Raw genomic sequence first — 18,619 nt, forward strand, 5'->3', positions numbered from 1 at the left:
TGGAGAAGTAAGAATTCTATTCACACAATAACGTTCTAATTAAAGACTCTGGTTATAGGAAAGCCACATTTTTTTTAAACAAGTGTTGGCTTTAATGAATAATTATTTAATTTCACAGACTGGTTTTTTTTTTTTAGATTGTCATGATTTTCATTATTTATCTTTCATTATTTATATGGCTATTATATCTATTAGGTCACCAAATGCGTAATGTTCAGTTGCTTGTTTTTAGAGGGATTTGCAGTGTTTGCAGAATAAAATACATTTTGTTAACAGGATAGCCTGCTTTAGCAATAAAGACACAGATGGGCTCGGCAGAGATTGTAGTTCAGGCATAAAATCTGCACAGCATCTGTGTGCCTTTCTGTGCCCTTGATTCTTACTAATAATGTCTCTGTTGTCCTAGTTGGGTAGCTCTAAGATGATTTGTTTTACATTTTGTACATTCAAGCCTGAATAATGTTTGTAATTTTTGCCTCCCATACTTAGTTAGGTTTTGTCATTCTCTCAAGTCATGTAATGCCTTCTCCTTTGATTCTTTCAAGATTATTTTAGCAATGACATGATAAACAGCAAATTTTCTCCAGTAATTAGACATCTATATTATATGGAAATAGGGGTGCAATTTGTGTTTCTCAACTTAAAAGTATATAATGTGTAGGTTGAATGCAAGTAAAATTATACGTATAGCTGTGTGATATTGGTAGGCTTATTCCTTAATCTTATGAATCATAAGCTAAGTACACACTGTAATGGGCTCATCTGATCCTGTAAATTAAAAATTTCAAATGAAGATACTGGAATTAAACTTCAGTGGCAATTAGTTAGCCATGTTAGCTAACATGCAATTTTTTCTCACTCAGTGGTGAGTAACCCTAATGTAGCTGAACACTACCTTGCTGCACTGCAAATTATAAACCCTACAGATTGGCTTGGTAAGGAAATGTTAAAACTGATTTTTTTTTTTTTTTTAACGTTAAGCCTAAATGTAAAACTTTCAGTAAGCTCTCTTCCAGAATGGCTGCATATTAAGAATGGACATATTGCAGAATAAAAAGTTTAGTAAGTTAATACTGTTTACTTAAACAGTCAAACTTGATTTTATGTAGCTGTTTTCTTTAGTGAACCATCCCAAACCACTTTTATAACATAATACATTTGTTTCCACTTTTCCAGAGTTAGAGTTTTGGCAGAGTTAACTCACTGCTGTGGTTTGAAACATCAGCCTTGCTTTGTAAAGTTCAAAGCATTAACTATTAGGCTGAATAAAAAATAAGTTAGGAATAAAGAGGTCATCCAATGTCTCTGTTTGAATAGGTTTTAACCAGTAATGACATTTAAAATTGAATCTTCTCTTATTAAAACTGTTAATAAGGGAGATTCATACTGTAGTTGCTACCTTATTGGCAATGGCTATTTGCATTTTGTTCAGTCATCACTGCTGTGCAGTTTCTCTAGCCTCATAATCGTGGAATGATTGCTTCAAAGCAGATTTCGTTGTTCACATGGCAAAGAAAATGTTCAGGAGAGAGAAGATGACTCTTTGAGAAATGTAGACCCAGCCAGATCTTTTTGGGTCTTTAGGACTTGAGACACAGCAAGAGGTGCACAACGTAGCATACAGCCAAGATCCAGGATTACGATAAGGCAAAGGGTGCTTGCAGTGCATCTAAAACTGCAGCGTGCAATAAAAACATTTTGTCATACTTAGCTGCTTTTTTGAGCTAATGATTATGAGGCATAATTCTTTTAGGCCATAATTAGTTTCAATATATTCAGTTTTCTGCCAGCTATGCAGAAGGCCAATAAAGCATATTTTGAAGCAATACTGATGCCACAAAGCTGTTGTATGTAACTGTCAAAGTTACTGATGAGCTTGAGTCCTCCATCACATAATACACATCTGTGTGCCTTAGGACCTAATACTGTAATGATGAAATGCCTGCAAAAATAAGAAGAAATAATTCTGTGTAATCAGTTTTCTTCTATTGTGTTAAATCCTGAGGTATTGCTGACATGGTTTCTCTGTTTCTGTGTGCAGAATTAAGTACAGAAGTGAGTTTGCCTGGAGTTTGCATGCTTGAATAAAGCTCATTGTTTATACTGGGACAAAAATTTTGCCTACTTAATTTTTTTTTGTGTTGGGTAATTTTAATTTTGGAGTCCCATGCCCATTTGACAGTAAGCTTATAGCCAAGTGATGACCCATCTGAAGGAATTATAGAGTAGCCACTAGAGAGAGAAAATAGGGCTGCACCAGGTTACATGACTTTAACCTGTGTTATGGTTACAAAACTCAAAGATCACTGTCTTTATTTGCATTATACTTGTGTTTTTTTCCAAATAGATCACAGAGGCTGGGATAGTTAAAACTATTTGATGTCCTCAAGCTGTTTATTGCCAGCTCAGTTCTTCTATGAGTGAATAAACTGATTGATTATCTCTGGCTTAACCAAGAGTTCTCATTTTCTGCTTCCTATTACTGCATTCAATCAAAGGCCTTTTGTTTATTGTGGTCAACTTTGTACACTGAGATAAACCATAAACACAAATTTCATTTTCATTTTCTCTTCTTACATGTTTTAGTAGAAAGATTTGCAGCATTTTTCTTCAGAGGGTTAAGGATTAAGCTTTTTTCAATTAAAAAAGGGCATTCGAAAATTACCTTACAGCTTTTCTACCAACTTGTGTCTTGTCTGAAGACTGGGCCTGAGTTGCCTTGAAAGCTTGCATATTGTAATCTTTTTTGTTAGCCAATAAACGTCATTTTGCTTGACTTCTCATTACATCCATAACGGTTAACACGGTAACATTATTGCATACATCAATCCATTTTATGAACTTAATCCAGGCAAATGGCATTGGTTAAAAAATCCAACTTTTTTTTCTTCTTTACAAGGATTGTATATATAGTTACATTTGACACATGAATGCTAATGCCTTTGTAACCTTTCTGCAGTTTTCAATATTCAGTCAGCTTTAATTTATTGTACGTTTGATAGAGGACACTAAAACAAATTCAGTAAATATTTGAGCTCAGTGTTGTTATTGCTGCTCACTGTAATAATTCTACTTTATCAATCAATTAGTTACAAAGCAGTTAGTGAGGCAGTAATAAATAATTCAGAAGCTAGCCACTGCATATATTAGTAGACAGTATTATAATAAACAATCATCAGGAAACATTCATTAACTTGTCAGAGGTAAATAATCCTAATGAAGTATAAAAGAATAACCATGGTTGATCCAATAAATGTATTGAGTAATTCTGTAATCAAGTAAATGTTTTTCACATGCACCTGATGTTCAAATTAGAAAATATTTAACTAGGAAATACCTTGTGTAATTACCAAAATCACAGAAATTCATTTAAAAGCTTTACAGTGAACCCTCGCTTATCACGGTTAATCCGTTCCAGACTCTACCGTGATAAATGAATTTTCGCGAAGTAGGATTCTTTATTTATAAATCGAATATTTTCGCAGTTAGAGTATAGAAAACCTGTTTACGACCTTCTAAATACGTTTTTTAACATTATTAGAGCCCTCTAGACATGAAATAACCTTTAGTCACCATTACACTCGTATTACCTAATATATTAGACAAAATAAGAGAAAATAAGACATATTAGACGTTACAAATATCATATTACTAGGCACTCGCCTTTTAAGGCGACCGACTTTTATCCTCAATTTTTGTGCGCTCCATGTGTACATCAGGCATGTAAGTGTAGGGAATGAGAACATCAAAGTGCCCATTCATAACATCTCCCGAAAGTTTTTTTTATCCCCTCAAGTGCCTGTCCAAAGTCGTACAATGTCAGCCCGAATCTGTACCGCTAAAGACGGAGTTTCATGCACTAAATAAGCTATAGATGAGAATAAGCAAGCACCATCTCCCGTGATATTTACTACGCGGTGAGGCATTTGCACTCCATCACCATTAATTATTTCCAGAGAAATCATTTTGTCTATTTTTCCAGCACATCACACACAAAAGCAAGGGAACGATGAGAGCACCAGAACTCTGCTCACATCGCGTCGCTTCGTACCTCAAGCCGCAAGTAGTAAATCTGTAATAAGCGGAATACCACTACGCTTTGCACTCACGGGATGGAAGAACAACCCAGAACGCTTTTATATAGTAGATTATTGTACTGTACATTTAATTACACAAAACCACTAACCTGTGAAGGCACGACCTCAGTAGGAGAGTCTTCAGAGGTGGTGCAGTATCTTCAGCAGGTGCGTTGTTGTCTTCAGTGAAGAAGTACTAGGAGTAGGCAGTGGGTGTCTGGGTGCGCAGCTGAAGAACATCTTGATAGGCAGTTGCTGGCGCTATCTTTTCATATACGTGAGGAGGCTTTTGTAGGGTATTGCCATCTTTAATCATATCCAAGAGTTTCACCTTCTCCTGGATAGTAAGCATCTTCCTTCGGCGCTTAGTTTTATTGTCAGAAGGCTTAGAAAAAGCAGCACGTTTAGGAGCCATCGTAGGGCTTAGATAAAAGTTCTCAGAAAGCGCATGCGTAGAGACGTAAGCGTGTATGAGAAAAAAATCGTGATAGAGTGAAGCCGCGAAAGTCGAAGCGTGATATAGCGAGGGATCACTGTATATCTAAAAGAAAGTTACCCATAGAGATGACTATTTTAGGTCATCTTTTCATTTTTATGTTCTTGCTATAATGCAACCAGTAATTGTTTACAGAGCTCACAGTCTGTGGATTTAAATTAAAATTACAAGTACAAAATGATAAAAACCTTTGTGAAAAGTAACTTTTTTTTGCTTTGATGTACAGTATGCAATTGAAAGAACTAAAATATAGAACTGTTTTGATGCAGTGGAGATAATAATTAGCACGTGCCAAATGTTTATCAAAAAGTATATAAAAAGAATTGAATATGGAGTTGAGATGACAGATGGGCAGATTGCCTTCAGAGCTAGTTGAGATTTACTGTCTAAATGGTAGGGGTAATGAAAGGGAGTGAACAAGGCACAGAGAGAGAGCCTGACAATAAAAAACTGGTCAGTACATGTGTAATGTCTGTGAATGCTCATGGTTTATAATCCCAATGTGTAGGAGCAGAAACTACAAAGCTAAAGACTTGTTTACTGAGAGTGTAGATGATGGAATATTCAATTAACAGCTGCACATCAATGAAGTTGTTTTCAATTTTAATTGTGGTTTTCTGTAGGTTTAGCAGATTGCTAAATCAACTCCACATCTTCCTTTAAACATTATAACTTATCAACTACTCGTAAAGAAAAAGCTGCACTTGTGCATTTTAAAAAGAAAGAAACAATGTTTTGGCTTTTTAAGCATATAATATTACTGCTCATTTGACAAATGAAATCTGTCAGCTGGTCCACTCATATAGAAGCAACTTCTGTTTACAATTCGTACAGGCCTTTTTGGTGTATAGTATTAAACATTGTTGATTTTCTTTCATAATAAAATAAAAACATCTTTTACTGAACATCTGATTTTGAAAAGATGTTCTTATAGTGTACATTTCTTTCTTTCACTATTGCCATTTCTTTCAGCTTTTTTATTCATTTTTTATGTCCATTTGGAATACTTAGAGTGTATGTAGTACTCTGAATTGTAACAACAAATTGATAGACAGAAAGTAATTTGTATTTACTCTTGCATGGTGTTCACTTGGAGATTTAAAAAATATATTGTTTTTAATTCTTGATTTGTATTAAAATTGTTGAAAAATATACCTTGCAAATTAAGGAAGCTGTTTTGTCTATAATTTTGCTTCACATGAATTGAGTATATTAATTGTTTCACAGTACTTGAGCTGAACCATTAAGAAACCAAACCATGTGTTGTTATTTGTTTGCAAAACTTTTTTTTTTTTTTTTAAATCTAGATTTGTTTCGATATATTTTAGCTCTGAGATATATAAGATTAAATATTGATCTCATGTAACCTTTGGTCATCAAGAATAAAACCTACAATTTAAGCAAGAACATTCAGATAGGATCTCCTTTTGAATGTTGGCCTCATCAGAATTTAGCCGTTAGGTTAAAAAAGAGACTCTTTTAAAGTGTCTTTGTGAAATATTTGATCCATTTAGACCTCCTGTATGCAGTATGCACGGCACTTGGTCACAACATTTCAAAGCTATCATTGGTTTCCTGTTGTGGATTGATTTTGTATTATTTTTCTATAAGAGCTATAGTGTTAACCTTTTCAGATGGCTGGTTTACAGTTGATTTTCCTTTTAAAATGCACTGAGATTCTGTTGTCACTTTTGTGAAACTGAAAGCGTGCAAAAACACATATGGCTTAATGCAGGAATAGGCTCCTGATTCACCCAAATTAAAAATGAGATCTGCTGAGAGTACAATGCTAGACATATGTTAACAATTAAATTAAGACTCGCCATGTATGCAGTTCAGCTCATTGTCAGCTGTGGGTGTTTTTTTTTTTTTTAATAAATGTCAGAGACCAAAAAGCTAAGCTGAACTATACTGTTTGATTTTATTAACACTTAGCAAAGGTGCATATGTGCTTGTTGCATATTAACATTTGTTGAATATTATGGCTATAATTGCACATTTACTTTGAAAAGAAGGAAAGAAGCTTTTGATAAGTAACCGACTAGACATGGCATTAATTCATTTTGTGTTTAAAGGTGAATCATTCATGTGTGTATCATGTTTCAACTCCTAACACTTTTATGGATCAGTGCTGTTTGGTGTTCTTGGGTTCCATTTTCGTTTAGCACAGTGTCCTTTAGATGCACCCTTTTGTCCAAAGATTACTCATTGCTAAAAGCTACCCTCTGTTATTGTTTAAAAAATTTTTATTGTAAACATGTTCAGCAAATGTTAAGCGCAGTGACGAAGTCGTAACAGCACTCCTTTTAAAATATTACTATTATTGCCTCTCTGCACCTCCTTCAAATGTAACTGGCTTTCTTCATGCTTTATTTTATGCTTAGTAATTTGATTCAGTGCAGTGATCCGGTGTTTGCAAGAAGTAAACACAATTAGAGTCTGGAAATGAAAAAGTCATTTCTAGACTTCAGGCAGGGCACAAAAAGGTCATGGACTTTGAGATTAATTTTCATAGCAACTTTAATGTTATAGTTTAAATGTAAATGTTATAGTTTTGTAGTTTTATAATTATTAGTACAATGTGAAATCATGTTTTTCTTGTTCTAGTTCGATTTAATTTCCACATTTAGTTCACTGTTTTGCATTTACTTTAAACGTGCTAATTTATTTGTGCCGTACATTATGAAATCAATAACCCTGCAATGTAGGAGTAAGTTAAGGGCAGCGAAGCTGATTGCTCTAGGCATATATTTGTAACTTAATTAATTGCTACATTCAAAAGAAGCAAATACAGCTCTAGTCCTTTCCAGCAAACAAAAGAATTTGTGAAACCTTTGTAATCCGCTTCATTCAACAGTTAAACTTGTAGTTTGTAGTATTGTAAAATGAGAATATGTGACAGCTTTATGATTTAATGGACATTTTAATTTCAGACTGTATAGTATCTTTGCTTCTGGGTGGCACAGTAATGCATACATTTCTACCTGACAGCTTCATCTCATTATATGTGTGGAGCTGCGCATTTTCCATTTGTATGTTTTATTTGGCAACTGCAGTCGTCTTCAAATCCCACAGACTGGTGGTTGGTGGGCACTGGGATGCTGTTCATATAGAAGATAACTGCAGGACAATGCAAATAACTGTTGGATTATTGTTAATCTGAAATGAACAGTAGCCTTTGAAACTATTAATGAAACCAGATATGTTTTATAATGAGATTTGGCAGTCTGCTTATTGCAGCGTGTTTTGAAACTTTTATCACTAAGTTCTTCAGAATGATGTGTGTGTGTGTGTGTAGTCAGCCTTAAGGTGATGCTACTAGTACAGTATTTTGTGAATATAAATAGCCATCTAGTTCTGATGTTAATAAAATCAAGTGATCTAATATTTTTGGTAGTCCTATAATAACTTCATGGAGCTTGACTTAAACAGGAAAATGAAGTGATATAATGGTTTTAATTTATTTTAATAGTGCCTTCAGTAGTGAGTATCAGAATTCAAGGAACAAAAATGTAAATATTACCACCATCTTAGCACTAAAGAAAGTGGAATGTGGGAGTTTTCTTTTTTGGCTTCTGTGTTGATGATTAAAATATCTAATTGAAAATCTTGTTTTAAAACTACTCAAGGCAAAGCAGAACTGTAGTGGAGGAGGGGGATGTGCGTTGGTTTTATTTCTCTTCAGCCTGCAATCTCTGACTCAGTGCTGCCACCTGCTGGTCATATATGTGCAGTATATGCCAACAACCATGGTGAAGATGAAACAGGCACAACATAGCCCAAAATGATTAAATTCATCCAGTATTTGTTTATGGGCACATAAAGAAACATGTTCAGCTTGTATATTTAAAATACCTAAACTTTTTGGTTTTGAGTGGAAATAAATGCTGCTAATTTTAGGAAAAAGATTTTAAAATTGTATTTTAAATAAGTCTCTCTCTCACTTCTTTTAGAGTAAACGTGACCATCTCCTGATGAATGTGAAGTGGTACTATCGTCAGTCTGAAGTGCCAGATTCTGTTTACCAACACCTTGTTCAGGATCGGAACAATGAAAATGGTAAGACCTATTTAAAACAACAAACAAAACTGCTTAAAACTGTGAAATGCTGTTGTTGCCTCATATTTTTGTGAAGACCATATTAATACCATTTACTGCCCACTTCTTGTACAGTGTGCTTCCAGCCTAGTTACTTGCTCTCCTCTATATACACAACCTCCTCTGTGAACTAGAGAGTTGGATATCCTTAAATCCGATCCAACTTCCCCCCCAGTGTAATTTGGCTGTAGTTTTTAAATCTGGCTTCATTTTTATTTGACTCTGTTCACCATAAACTCTCATCCTTTTACAGAAGCAGATATTTGCTATAAAATACCAGGTGTCCTACACAGATAGTTAAGTGTTAAATTAGGTATACTTCAAATCTGCTCCTGGGTACATTACTCTTGCATTTTTTGATTTGATCATTATATTGTACTGATCAATTTAGATTATTAATTGTATATTGCGCCCAAAAGTGCTTTGTGTTGAGGAATGGTGGTAATGAAGCTAAATAAAATAAACACTAATTTGTTAGGACTTCCCAGGCTAGAAGTCACCTTACACTTGCTTTGCTTTGTTATTAAAGTAGCCTGGAGGCTGACATCAAGGCCTGAGTTTCAGCTACTGACTCAGTGTACATCTCCCTCACTTAATCTTTTAACATTTAATTTATAGAAATATACAAATTGTTTAATTAGTTTTATTCTATACAATAGATAAAAGTTTCATCTAAATAGAACATGTGAATATAATAAGACCATTTACTATGAAGAATTGCACTATTTATAATGGACCTTTAATTATTCATATTCCAAGATTTCCCATCCGTGGTTTTGAATGCTAGCATATGATTAGAAGATTGCTGACATTCTTTTCAATTAATACAGTTTATATAGGTAACACAATGGAGAAACTCATACTGTCACTATCTTTGTATACTGTATGTAAGTTTTCTCTGATTTTCTTCTCATGTATCAATGCTAATTTAATTTGCAATTCTAAATTGGCCCAATAATTGTGAGGATGGATACGTTCCTGAGATGCGCAGAGTTAGTTCTTCCTTGTGCCCAATGCTGTGGAGACCCTGACAGTTTTAATCAATGGATTTTAAGGTGATGTGCAGTTCAACTTTGAACTATTTTTCTAATTTCTACTGGAGTCTTATAAGCAATTACTAAAAGAAACTTTTTTCATGGAGTATGCTGCACAGATGAGAAAAAGTCTCTTCAGCATCATTTTTTTAGAAATACTTTAATAAATAGATTTACACTATAAAGATTTATTTGAAACTTAAATGCACACATTTTAAGTCTAATTAGAAGAATAATATTTCCAGTTTATGAAAATTCTGTGAGTAAGAGAAGATAGACCTTTAAAGTGTTGCTCACCTTGCTTTTCCCTCTCGTGTTCAAATGACATAAAACATCTGTCAGAATCATGGGTGCAATTGTCCATTACACTGTTTGTTGTGATTGGTTATATAATACACTGAATTTAGATTATTTTCCTTTTCACAGATTCAGGCCGTGATCTTGTTATAATGGACCCAGTTATTAAAAGCCGAGAACTTTTCATCTCCGATTATGTGGACACTTACCATGCTGCTGCACTCAGGCAAGTAAAAACAAGCAATTCCATCAAAAAAACAAAACTTTAAACAGCTTTCTGCACACCAATTAATTATTTTTCAATAAATTTAATAATTAGTGGAGTTTACTTTAATATAAGTAGCAATATTAAAAGTGATCTATAGGTTTTAAAAGATAGGGTGGTATCACCCTGTTAATTCATTCCCCCACCTTGGAGCAAATGTTTGTAAACGTACTGTGCTAATTTGGGAATGTTGGAAGGCTTGTGTTTCAGAACACCTTTGCTCCTTACAAAAATAACACGCATCAGAATGTATATAATACAGTCCAGTTTAATTTAAATTGAATAGCCCATTACTTTTTCCTTCCCAATTTACAATATATTTCTTCCAGCTAGAATGTGTGGCTAGAGTGGAATTCATCAAATTTCATTCTTTATGCTTGACTGGTTTTAATGTTTGTGCATATGCTTTTTATTTTATATCTGCTTAAATGTATTCTAATATTCGCAAATGTATCCGTTGTACTGTAATATTCTTATTCAAAACTTAAGGCTAAAGTATACAGTACATTATTTTATGGTATTGATTCCATTTGGAACACACAAACACTGGTGTCCTTTTCTGTAATTGTCTGGATAGTCTAAATTGGCCCAGTGTTATTTTGATTTGTTGTATAATATTAGTGTACTCAGTAATGGAGTAAGACGCTGTTCAGAATGAATTTCTGTGACTGGTATATGACCATGTGTCAAAATTACCCAGTTTAGGACACAAAGATTGTGTTTCTTTTAAATTATTTGTGTGCATTGAATTTATTATACAGTACTGTATACATTAATTAGTCAAGTTTTAAAGCTGTAGTCCAGCCCATTCAAAACAGCTTAGAAACAGGTGTGCATCTGTTTTAAAGTCTTATATATAAATGTCTACATGTGAAAGTGTGTGTGTCTATCTGTCCGGCCCAGATGTACGAGGCTACAGCATGAAGCTCAAAGAAAGCAACTCTGTAGCCAAAGTGAAACCGCAGAGAAAAGAGAGAAGCTCACTTAGTTGTTGATACACAAGTGAGGTGAGCACATCAACAAAAGATACCTCCAAGGAGAGCAAAACTCGCTTAGCCGCTGATAGACAACAGGCTTTTTACAGCATGGGCTTACACAGCTGGTGGAGAATAATTATCTAACTAGTTAACCCACTGAAGAGATATCTGCAAATACAGATACAATTGATTTTTCCAGTGTAATTAATGACTGTAAAATCTCAGTTACATGAATAACAGTACTGCCAAATTGTTCGTAGACCTTGCATTAGTGTTGGCATGGGCAGGCACAATACTATTAAAGAGTTATTTCTTTTGTATTAACCGTTTTGTTGTTTATATAATTTTTACATAATAAACAAATGTAATCTATTTAAAAATTGTTGAGGTTTTAACACATATGATAGTGATTAATCCTAGCAATGTGTTCATATATATATTCATATGTAACAAAAGCCATCAAAACTTTTTTCCTTTGATAATCTCTTTTATAACTATACAAAATTTTTAAATATATGAGTGAGTAATTGTTTAATTGGCCATTTTCCTCACATGACTTTCTGCTCATTGTCTAGAAACCATCTTGGTATATCAGTACTGTTGTTAAAGACGAAATATTGAAGTTGCTTATTTTCTTTAGCAAATTTTGTGCATTTACATACAGATGTAGTATTTTCATTAACTTGCTGTTTTTAGATAATTTATATGATAATGTATTATGTAATCTTAGTATAAACCATTTGTTTATTTTGCCAAAAGCAGTAGATTTTTTGCTGGCTAACCTTAAGTTGTTAATTACTTTTGAAACTCAATGAGAAACATAAAATAATATATATTAGTAATAACTTTTAATGCAAGGAAATAAACAGCTTTGTTCTTTTTTCAATTAGAGTGACAAGATCTGTCTTTTTTTTTTTTTTGCATTATTTTAGGGGGAAATGTAATATTGCCCATTTTTCTGATATTTTTGCTGCAAGAGAGTTTAAAGCCAGAATTGACTCATTTTTCTATATATTGGGATATAATCCTGAGACAAGGTAAGAAACAAGTGTAAACATTCATGTTTCTAAATAGATGTTATGAACTTCTTTCTACTGATCTGTCTCCTTTTATTTTTCTCTTCTTAGTGTCAAATCAAAATATAAGCTTTGTGATGTGGTTTTCTAATAATTTAACTTAGCATAATTAAGATGTGTTATTCTGATGAGACCCAGGTAGATGTAAGTACAGTTGTGGTATTTTGTGTTTTTTGATCATAATTCTAATCTTGATCTCCGAAAACTACTGTGCCTTCTGGTTTTTGTACCATTTTTCTCTTAACCATTTCAACTAAAGTCAAAACCTTTAAAAAGTAAAATAGGCAGTAATTGACTGATGATAATCCCTGACAAGGAGCTTGAAATTGGCTAAGTTTACGTCTCAGTGAACCATTATATCAAATGTTGTTAAGAAAAGTAAATAGCATTTTGCAGAGAAGGAGATATCGTTTTTCACACAGACTTGCAGGACACAATTGAGCTAAACTCATTTTAAAAGACAAGGCTGTTTAAATATGAAATTTTTAGGAGGGTCATCTGAGAATTCAAATATTTCATATTAAAGATCTATATCTGTTTACATTCTTATTTATATACGTGTGACTAGCAAGGATTAACGCAAGGTTTGCCTAATTGAATAACCATTAAATTCTCATACCTTTTTCAGATTTTTTTCACTGATGGTAAACAATGTTTTCTATTAATTTTCTGGGTTTTTTTTTCTTCCTTTTTATCCATGATCCTTTGTTCCAGCTTGGGCCTGATTTATAGTTTACAAGGTCAAATGTTGATTTGTTTGTACAGAGGCAAATGCATGTATGATACGCTTCTGATTCATATGTTGTTGCTTGATGGGTATATGTGAAAGGTGCAGCTCATGAATAGATAGATAGATACTTTATTAATCCCAAGGGGAAATTAACATACTCCAGCAGCAGCATACTGATAAAAAACAATATTAAAGATTGATAAATGCATGTAAAACAGACAATAACTTTGTATAATGTTAACTTTTCTAAATTTTCTTATGTAATTAACTTTATAGTTTACAGCTAGTCTCCCACCCACATTACTTGTTTTGTTGGGAAGGAGATGTCTGATCATGTGTTTTAGATTAGTGTTTATAAATTCAGTCATGGTGTCCCATTTTTGTCCCAACCACCTTTTGCTTTTAAATGGACTCCAACCTTAATTTAATAAACTACTGTTTCCAAGTTTGTCCATTTTGGTGTCAATCCAAACATTACAAAATTGAGTTTACTTGTTTTTATTGGAAAGTAACAAACATTTATATATTTACAGTGGGGTAATGTAGTGTTTTATTTTTTTTTATCTTATTTTTTTTTAAATGTTAATAATCATCATGATTTGTATTATTTTTTGGGTGTTTATGTAGTGATTTTCAGATTTTAAGGTTTTTTGGCTGTTCCTGATGTTTAATGGTTATTTCGGCTATTATTTGCTACAGCACTGTAATGGGTATGACACCAAAATAATTGTAGCCTTTTGGCATTCAGTGTCATTTTGCCCTGTTATCTCTATATATAATCTTCATTTGAATCTTGATCTTTGTTTGTCCGCGAAAGAATTAGAAGAAGAAGCACTAGATGGCAGTAGAGAGACAGCTAAAACACAGGCATTGCATTAAGAATCTCCTCCAGGCTTATACTACTGAAGACTGTAGTACTCCAGCCACACCTCAAAACAGACATTCAAACTAAACAAATTGTTGTGCTTTAAATTAACTAATCTTTTCTTTATATATAATCTTCATTTAGATCTTGATCTTTGTTTGTCCGCGAATTCCACGCTTGCGTTGACCACCTTCCAGTTTAGTATGTTGTTACTCACGGATGTCAACAATGTGCCGGAATAACGAAAGGGGTGGTGGACAGTGTTATGCTGGTTAGCTCCTGAGGCCTGGTTAGAGAATGAAATTGCCGAAAATAAAAGGTACGTGTCTACGTAACATATGAATGAAAGAAAGACAGTGGGTAAAATGAATGACAACATAACGGCACTTTCCGAAAATTATTATTGTTACATTGTAGCCGGCGAGTGCTGCATGTCTCACAGTTGTACCGTGGCTTGCTCACATGTCAGTGAAGTGATCCCTATTTATGCTTTAAAGAGCCTGGATACCTATGTGTCCCCCTTTTATAACCATTTCTCTGTGTATATTGCCTTACTCTTTGGATTACCACAAAGCAACCTGCGAGATTGGAGAAAGGTTGAGAAGACATTGTGAGAGGAAACAATAGCGTCGTGAAAACGAGACGGACTGTAAACGGACAAAAGCAGAAATGCTCCTACACCACCACATAATTACTATTCGGACAGTGATTCCGAGTGGGCCGTTCCAATCAAATCATTGTCCAAGGGTTTTCTTTTGTAATTTTGTTTCCCTTATAAAAAATCATAATGCTGTGCAACGAAGGGCCCAGTTCACGACTGGCAGCCGCGTTTAAACAGGGAGCCCTTCACACACAACTTTAACACGTGTAACGTAGTTGGGCGCACATGGCTATTTACTATATTTGTCATTAATCGTCATAACCGTGATAAAATATAGGTAGCTACTTTACCTCCATAGAAAATATAATGTGAGTTAATAAGAAAATACAACCAAAAGTTAAGCATTTGAAGCTATGGCAAAAATACTAATATTTTAAAATTTCTTATAAATGTAAATCTCATATTACTGTGCTTTGCTGAATGCAGAATAAGATGAGAAAAAAGTCCTAATTAAAGAATGACATTTCTTAAGAGCTAAAATGATTAACTGATTATGAAAACTGCTTGGAACAAAAAAAAAACAAAAAAAAAAAAACACCTGCCTTGGTGGGCCCCATGACTGAATTTTTCAACCACTGTTCAGAACTATGAATTTAAGTTAAAGCTTTAATAAATGTAAGATATTTAATTGATTGTGTCAGTAGTAAACTTATTTTATTTAGTAAAACATTCAAGTACCTTGAATAATCAACCGTTAATTCAGCTGAAAAGTGAAAGTCACTAGAAAGTCTTACACAAATCATGAAAGTGTTATGCTTTTCCTGCTGTTATGTACTATGACATATATCCCTTCGGTGAGTTACTATATTTTCACAGTAAATGAGTTTGTTTGAACATATTAGATTTAGGAGGGTACAGGGACGTAGCCTCAGCAACCTCTAAAACACATTCTTTCCCAAAATCTCCCTTGACAAAAGCTCTTCCATTTTTCATGTTCATTACTGCTTTGTCATACCTAGGTCTTTTAGCCCTCTCCTCTGTCTGTCTCCAAGTTGTTTGGTTGTGTCCCATGGGTCTCAAATTAATTAATCGTTTGCAGTGTTGGATTTAATTTTAATATAGCAGACAGGACTGTGTTTGGTTCTGTGCAGAAGCAGGATAAAATGATTTGTTAGTGTGGTAGAAATCAAACATTAATTAAAGAACAAAACTTCTCCTGTACCAGGACAAGTTTGAAAAAATCTCTAAGTCAATAATCAGGCTGGACAAACTTTGTTCATCTGTGACCTTTATTTACCCTTGCAGCTCCATGCTGAAGAGGGAGCATCCATCACAGCAGCCTGTTACAGCATGATCAGAATGGTTAGAGAAATAATGGCAGAGGTCTATTTTATAACAAATGAATCTGCATAACAGCGCTGAATTATTACTTACATATCATACTCAGATTGGTTAAAAGTCGGGAGATGCTTTAGCATACACCACAAACTATCTATACTAATAAAAGGCAAAAAGCCCTCACTGACTGACTGACTCACTCACTGACTCACTCACTCATCACTAATTCTCCAACTTCTCGTGTAGGTAGAAGGCTGAAATTTGTCAGGCTTATTCCTTACAGCTTACTTACAAAAGTTAAGCAGGTTTCATTTTGAAATTCTACACATAACGGTCGACAACGTCCGCCTTGTTGAACTTTCTTATTTATGGCCCCATCTTCACGAAATTTGGTAGTTGGCTTTTATTAGTATAGATAGATAGATATATATATATAGATATGTGTAGATATATTTATATGTATATATGTTTATATGTGTGTGTTTGTGTGTGTATATGTATGTATATGTGTGTGTATATATATATAAACGACAAAACAATTACATTGACAATCATGTTACGTTATTTTTAAAATGTTTCCTTTTCTTTTTCATAACTTCTTTAACATACTACTTCTCCGCTGCGAAGCGCGGGTATTTTGGTAAAATAAAAGGCTTAATATCTCTTGAGGTTCAGTCCTTGTTCTGTTATGAAATCTCTGCATGTGCCAACTAGCAAGTCTTACTAGGTGCATGGAAGAACATTACATCAGCCATTTTTTTTAACCATTCGCCTGGAACATTCTGCTTGTTTAATAGACCATTTCAGCAGTCCTTTAATTACATTTTAAAACAAATGCTTTTATCTTTCAATGTGTACTGCAAACCAAACTAATTTATCTATGGTTACCCCTAAATTGTTCTGTCACAGTAATTATTTAGTTTGAATTGAGAACCTCCAAGAAACAATATGGGATAAGGAAGGCTATTTTGAGATGTTAACAATAATTCATATTTACAGTTACATTTCTTTATATTTTCTAATTTTGTGTTAAAATACCAGATAATAGATTTATGTAGAAAAATTTGGAACATCAAAAATTGACTGATGTGAGACTCTCCAGGGAAATATTGAACATGTAGTTACTCTTTCTTGTTTAGTTTTCTTTTCTTTTTGGTGCCTAATATGGTAACTCTAAAATACCACAAGTGTGTTTTTTTTTTCTTTCTAGTTAAGGTCCAAATGCCATAATCCTGGAACAATGTCTTGTTGCTCACTTTGCCTTGTATCACATTCTGTTTGCATGACACTTTTAGCAAGAGGCATTTTAAGTAACTAACAACACCAATAAGAAACATTTTTTCCATTTTTATTTTGTGTTATAACTTTTTCCTGAATTTTTGTGATTTGTTGTTTTAATTGTTGATTTTGGGATCTTTTTTTTCTATGTTTGAATTATTGTGGTTCCTACCTTGTCAGCTTGATAGCTGCTTGACTTTGTGAACCAGGAAAAAAAAAACACAGCTGCACTTTAAATTTGAAATTCCTGTTTAACTGAGAGGTTAACTTTAAATGAAAGAAATTAATAAGGGAAAGGAATAATGAAGAATGCAAGAGGTCCTGTAGAGTGTTTGATTGCCTTGGCACATGCTATTCGATGAGAGGTGATTTTCAGAAAAAAGGCAAACCACCAATCCTCCTTTGCATGACTGAATAAAATAAGAAAAAGAGTTGTGACTTACTTAGTCATGTCTATTTGATTTATGCACTTATCACCAAGTGATGGTGTAAATAGGGTAGTACTACTTCAAGAAGCTATATGAAAAAAATTGTGAATGTTCTCCCCTAGACTTTCTCCATATACTCAGATATGGGGATGGATATTTGAGGAGTAAACCGTAAGACAATGATTATAGTTTTATATTATGTACATTAAAGACCCATCAACAACAAATCAAATTAATAATATATTGAACAATTATTATAAAAGTAAAATTGAATAAATCAGACTCTGCAGCTGCATGAATAAAAGGTAAAGTACCATTTCTGGTTAGCGGAAATAGCCCAAAAGTTGATAGAAATTGGCGTTTTCTACTTAATACTTGTATGCAAAATTTGGTTGACCTAAGCGAAAGTGTACTCAGATTATCATGTTTACAGACACACACACACACACAGACATAATTCCAAAAATGGTGTTTTCAGACTCAGAGAGGTCTAGAATGTCGAGATTCATTAAATTTTGGATTTGAATCTTTTGGAGGATTCTAATACTTTCCCTATACTTCGTAAACAAGAATGTCAGGGAGGTCTAAAACGTAAAGATTCATCAAAATCTCAATGATTATTGGATGATTACAATACTGTCCTTGTACTTTATATACAAGAAAGTAAAAAAGCAAATGAAAAAAAATCAGATTTCCACTTTAATGGTAGACATTGAAAACTTTAAGAAAAATTAATTAATTAGGTTTAAGTAATTGGAATTGACTTTGATGCCAGTGTGATTAGAATATACTGAGCTAAATAAAGAGTTATTTTTTATTAATGAAAGAGGAAGCGTGAAAGAAGCTGCACACATTTTTAATACTACATTGAAGATTCTGAACACACTTGTGTTCAAAAGGTTATGTTTGGCAAACACATCAGCACTTTTTAGTATGCCAAAGTAAAGGTTTTAAAATGCCTTCCAGTATGGTAAATGATGAGTTTGCAAATAACTTTAGTACGCTCATAATTGATGACAATTTTACTTCTGCTGATAGTGCTTCTCAAGTTTCTGTAAAA

General features: G+C 33.6%; 1 protein-coding gene across 4 annotated transcripts in view; it reads left to right on the forward strand.

The window, feature by feature from the left end:
• Positions 1–18,619, forward strand: part of rerea (arginine-glutamic acid dipeptide (RE) repeats a) — a 338,260-nt gene that overhangs the window by 209,361 nt on the left and 110,280 nt on the right. For all 4 annotated transcript variants that reach the window (XM_039755537.1, XM_039755539.1, XM_039755540.1 and 1 more), the window contains exons 4-6: positions 8,526–8,631; positions 10,131–10,227; positions 12,176–12,280. In XM_039755537.1, coding sequence (XP_039611471.1) covers positions 8,526–8,631; positions 10,131–10,227; positions 12,176–12,280 — 308 coding nt within the window. The remainder of the gene's footprint in view (positions 1–8,525; positions 8,632–10,130; positions 10,228–12,175; positions 12,281–18,619) is intronic.

The sequence above is a fragment of the Polypterus senegalus genome, chromosome 6 (genome assembly GCF_016835505.1).
Source record: "Polypterus senegalus isolate Bchr_013 chromosome 6, ASM1683550v1, whole genome shotgun sequence".
NCBI lineage: Eukaryota > Metazoa > Chordata > Cladistia > Polypteriformes > Polypteridae > Polypterus > Polypterus senegalus.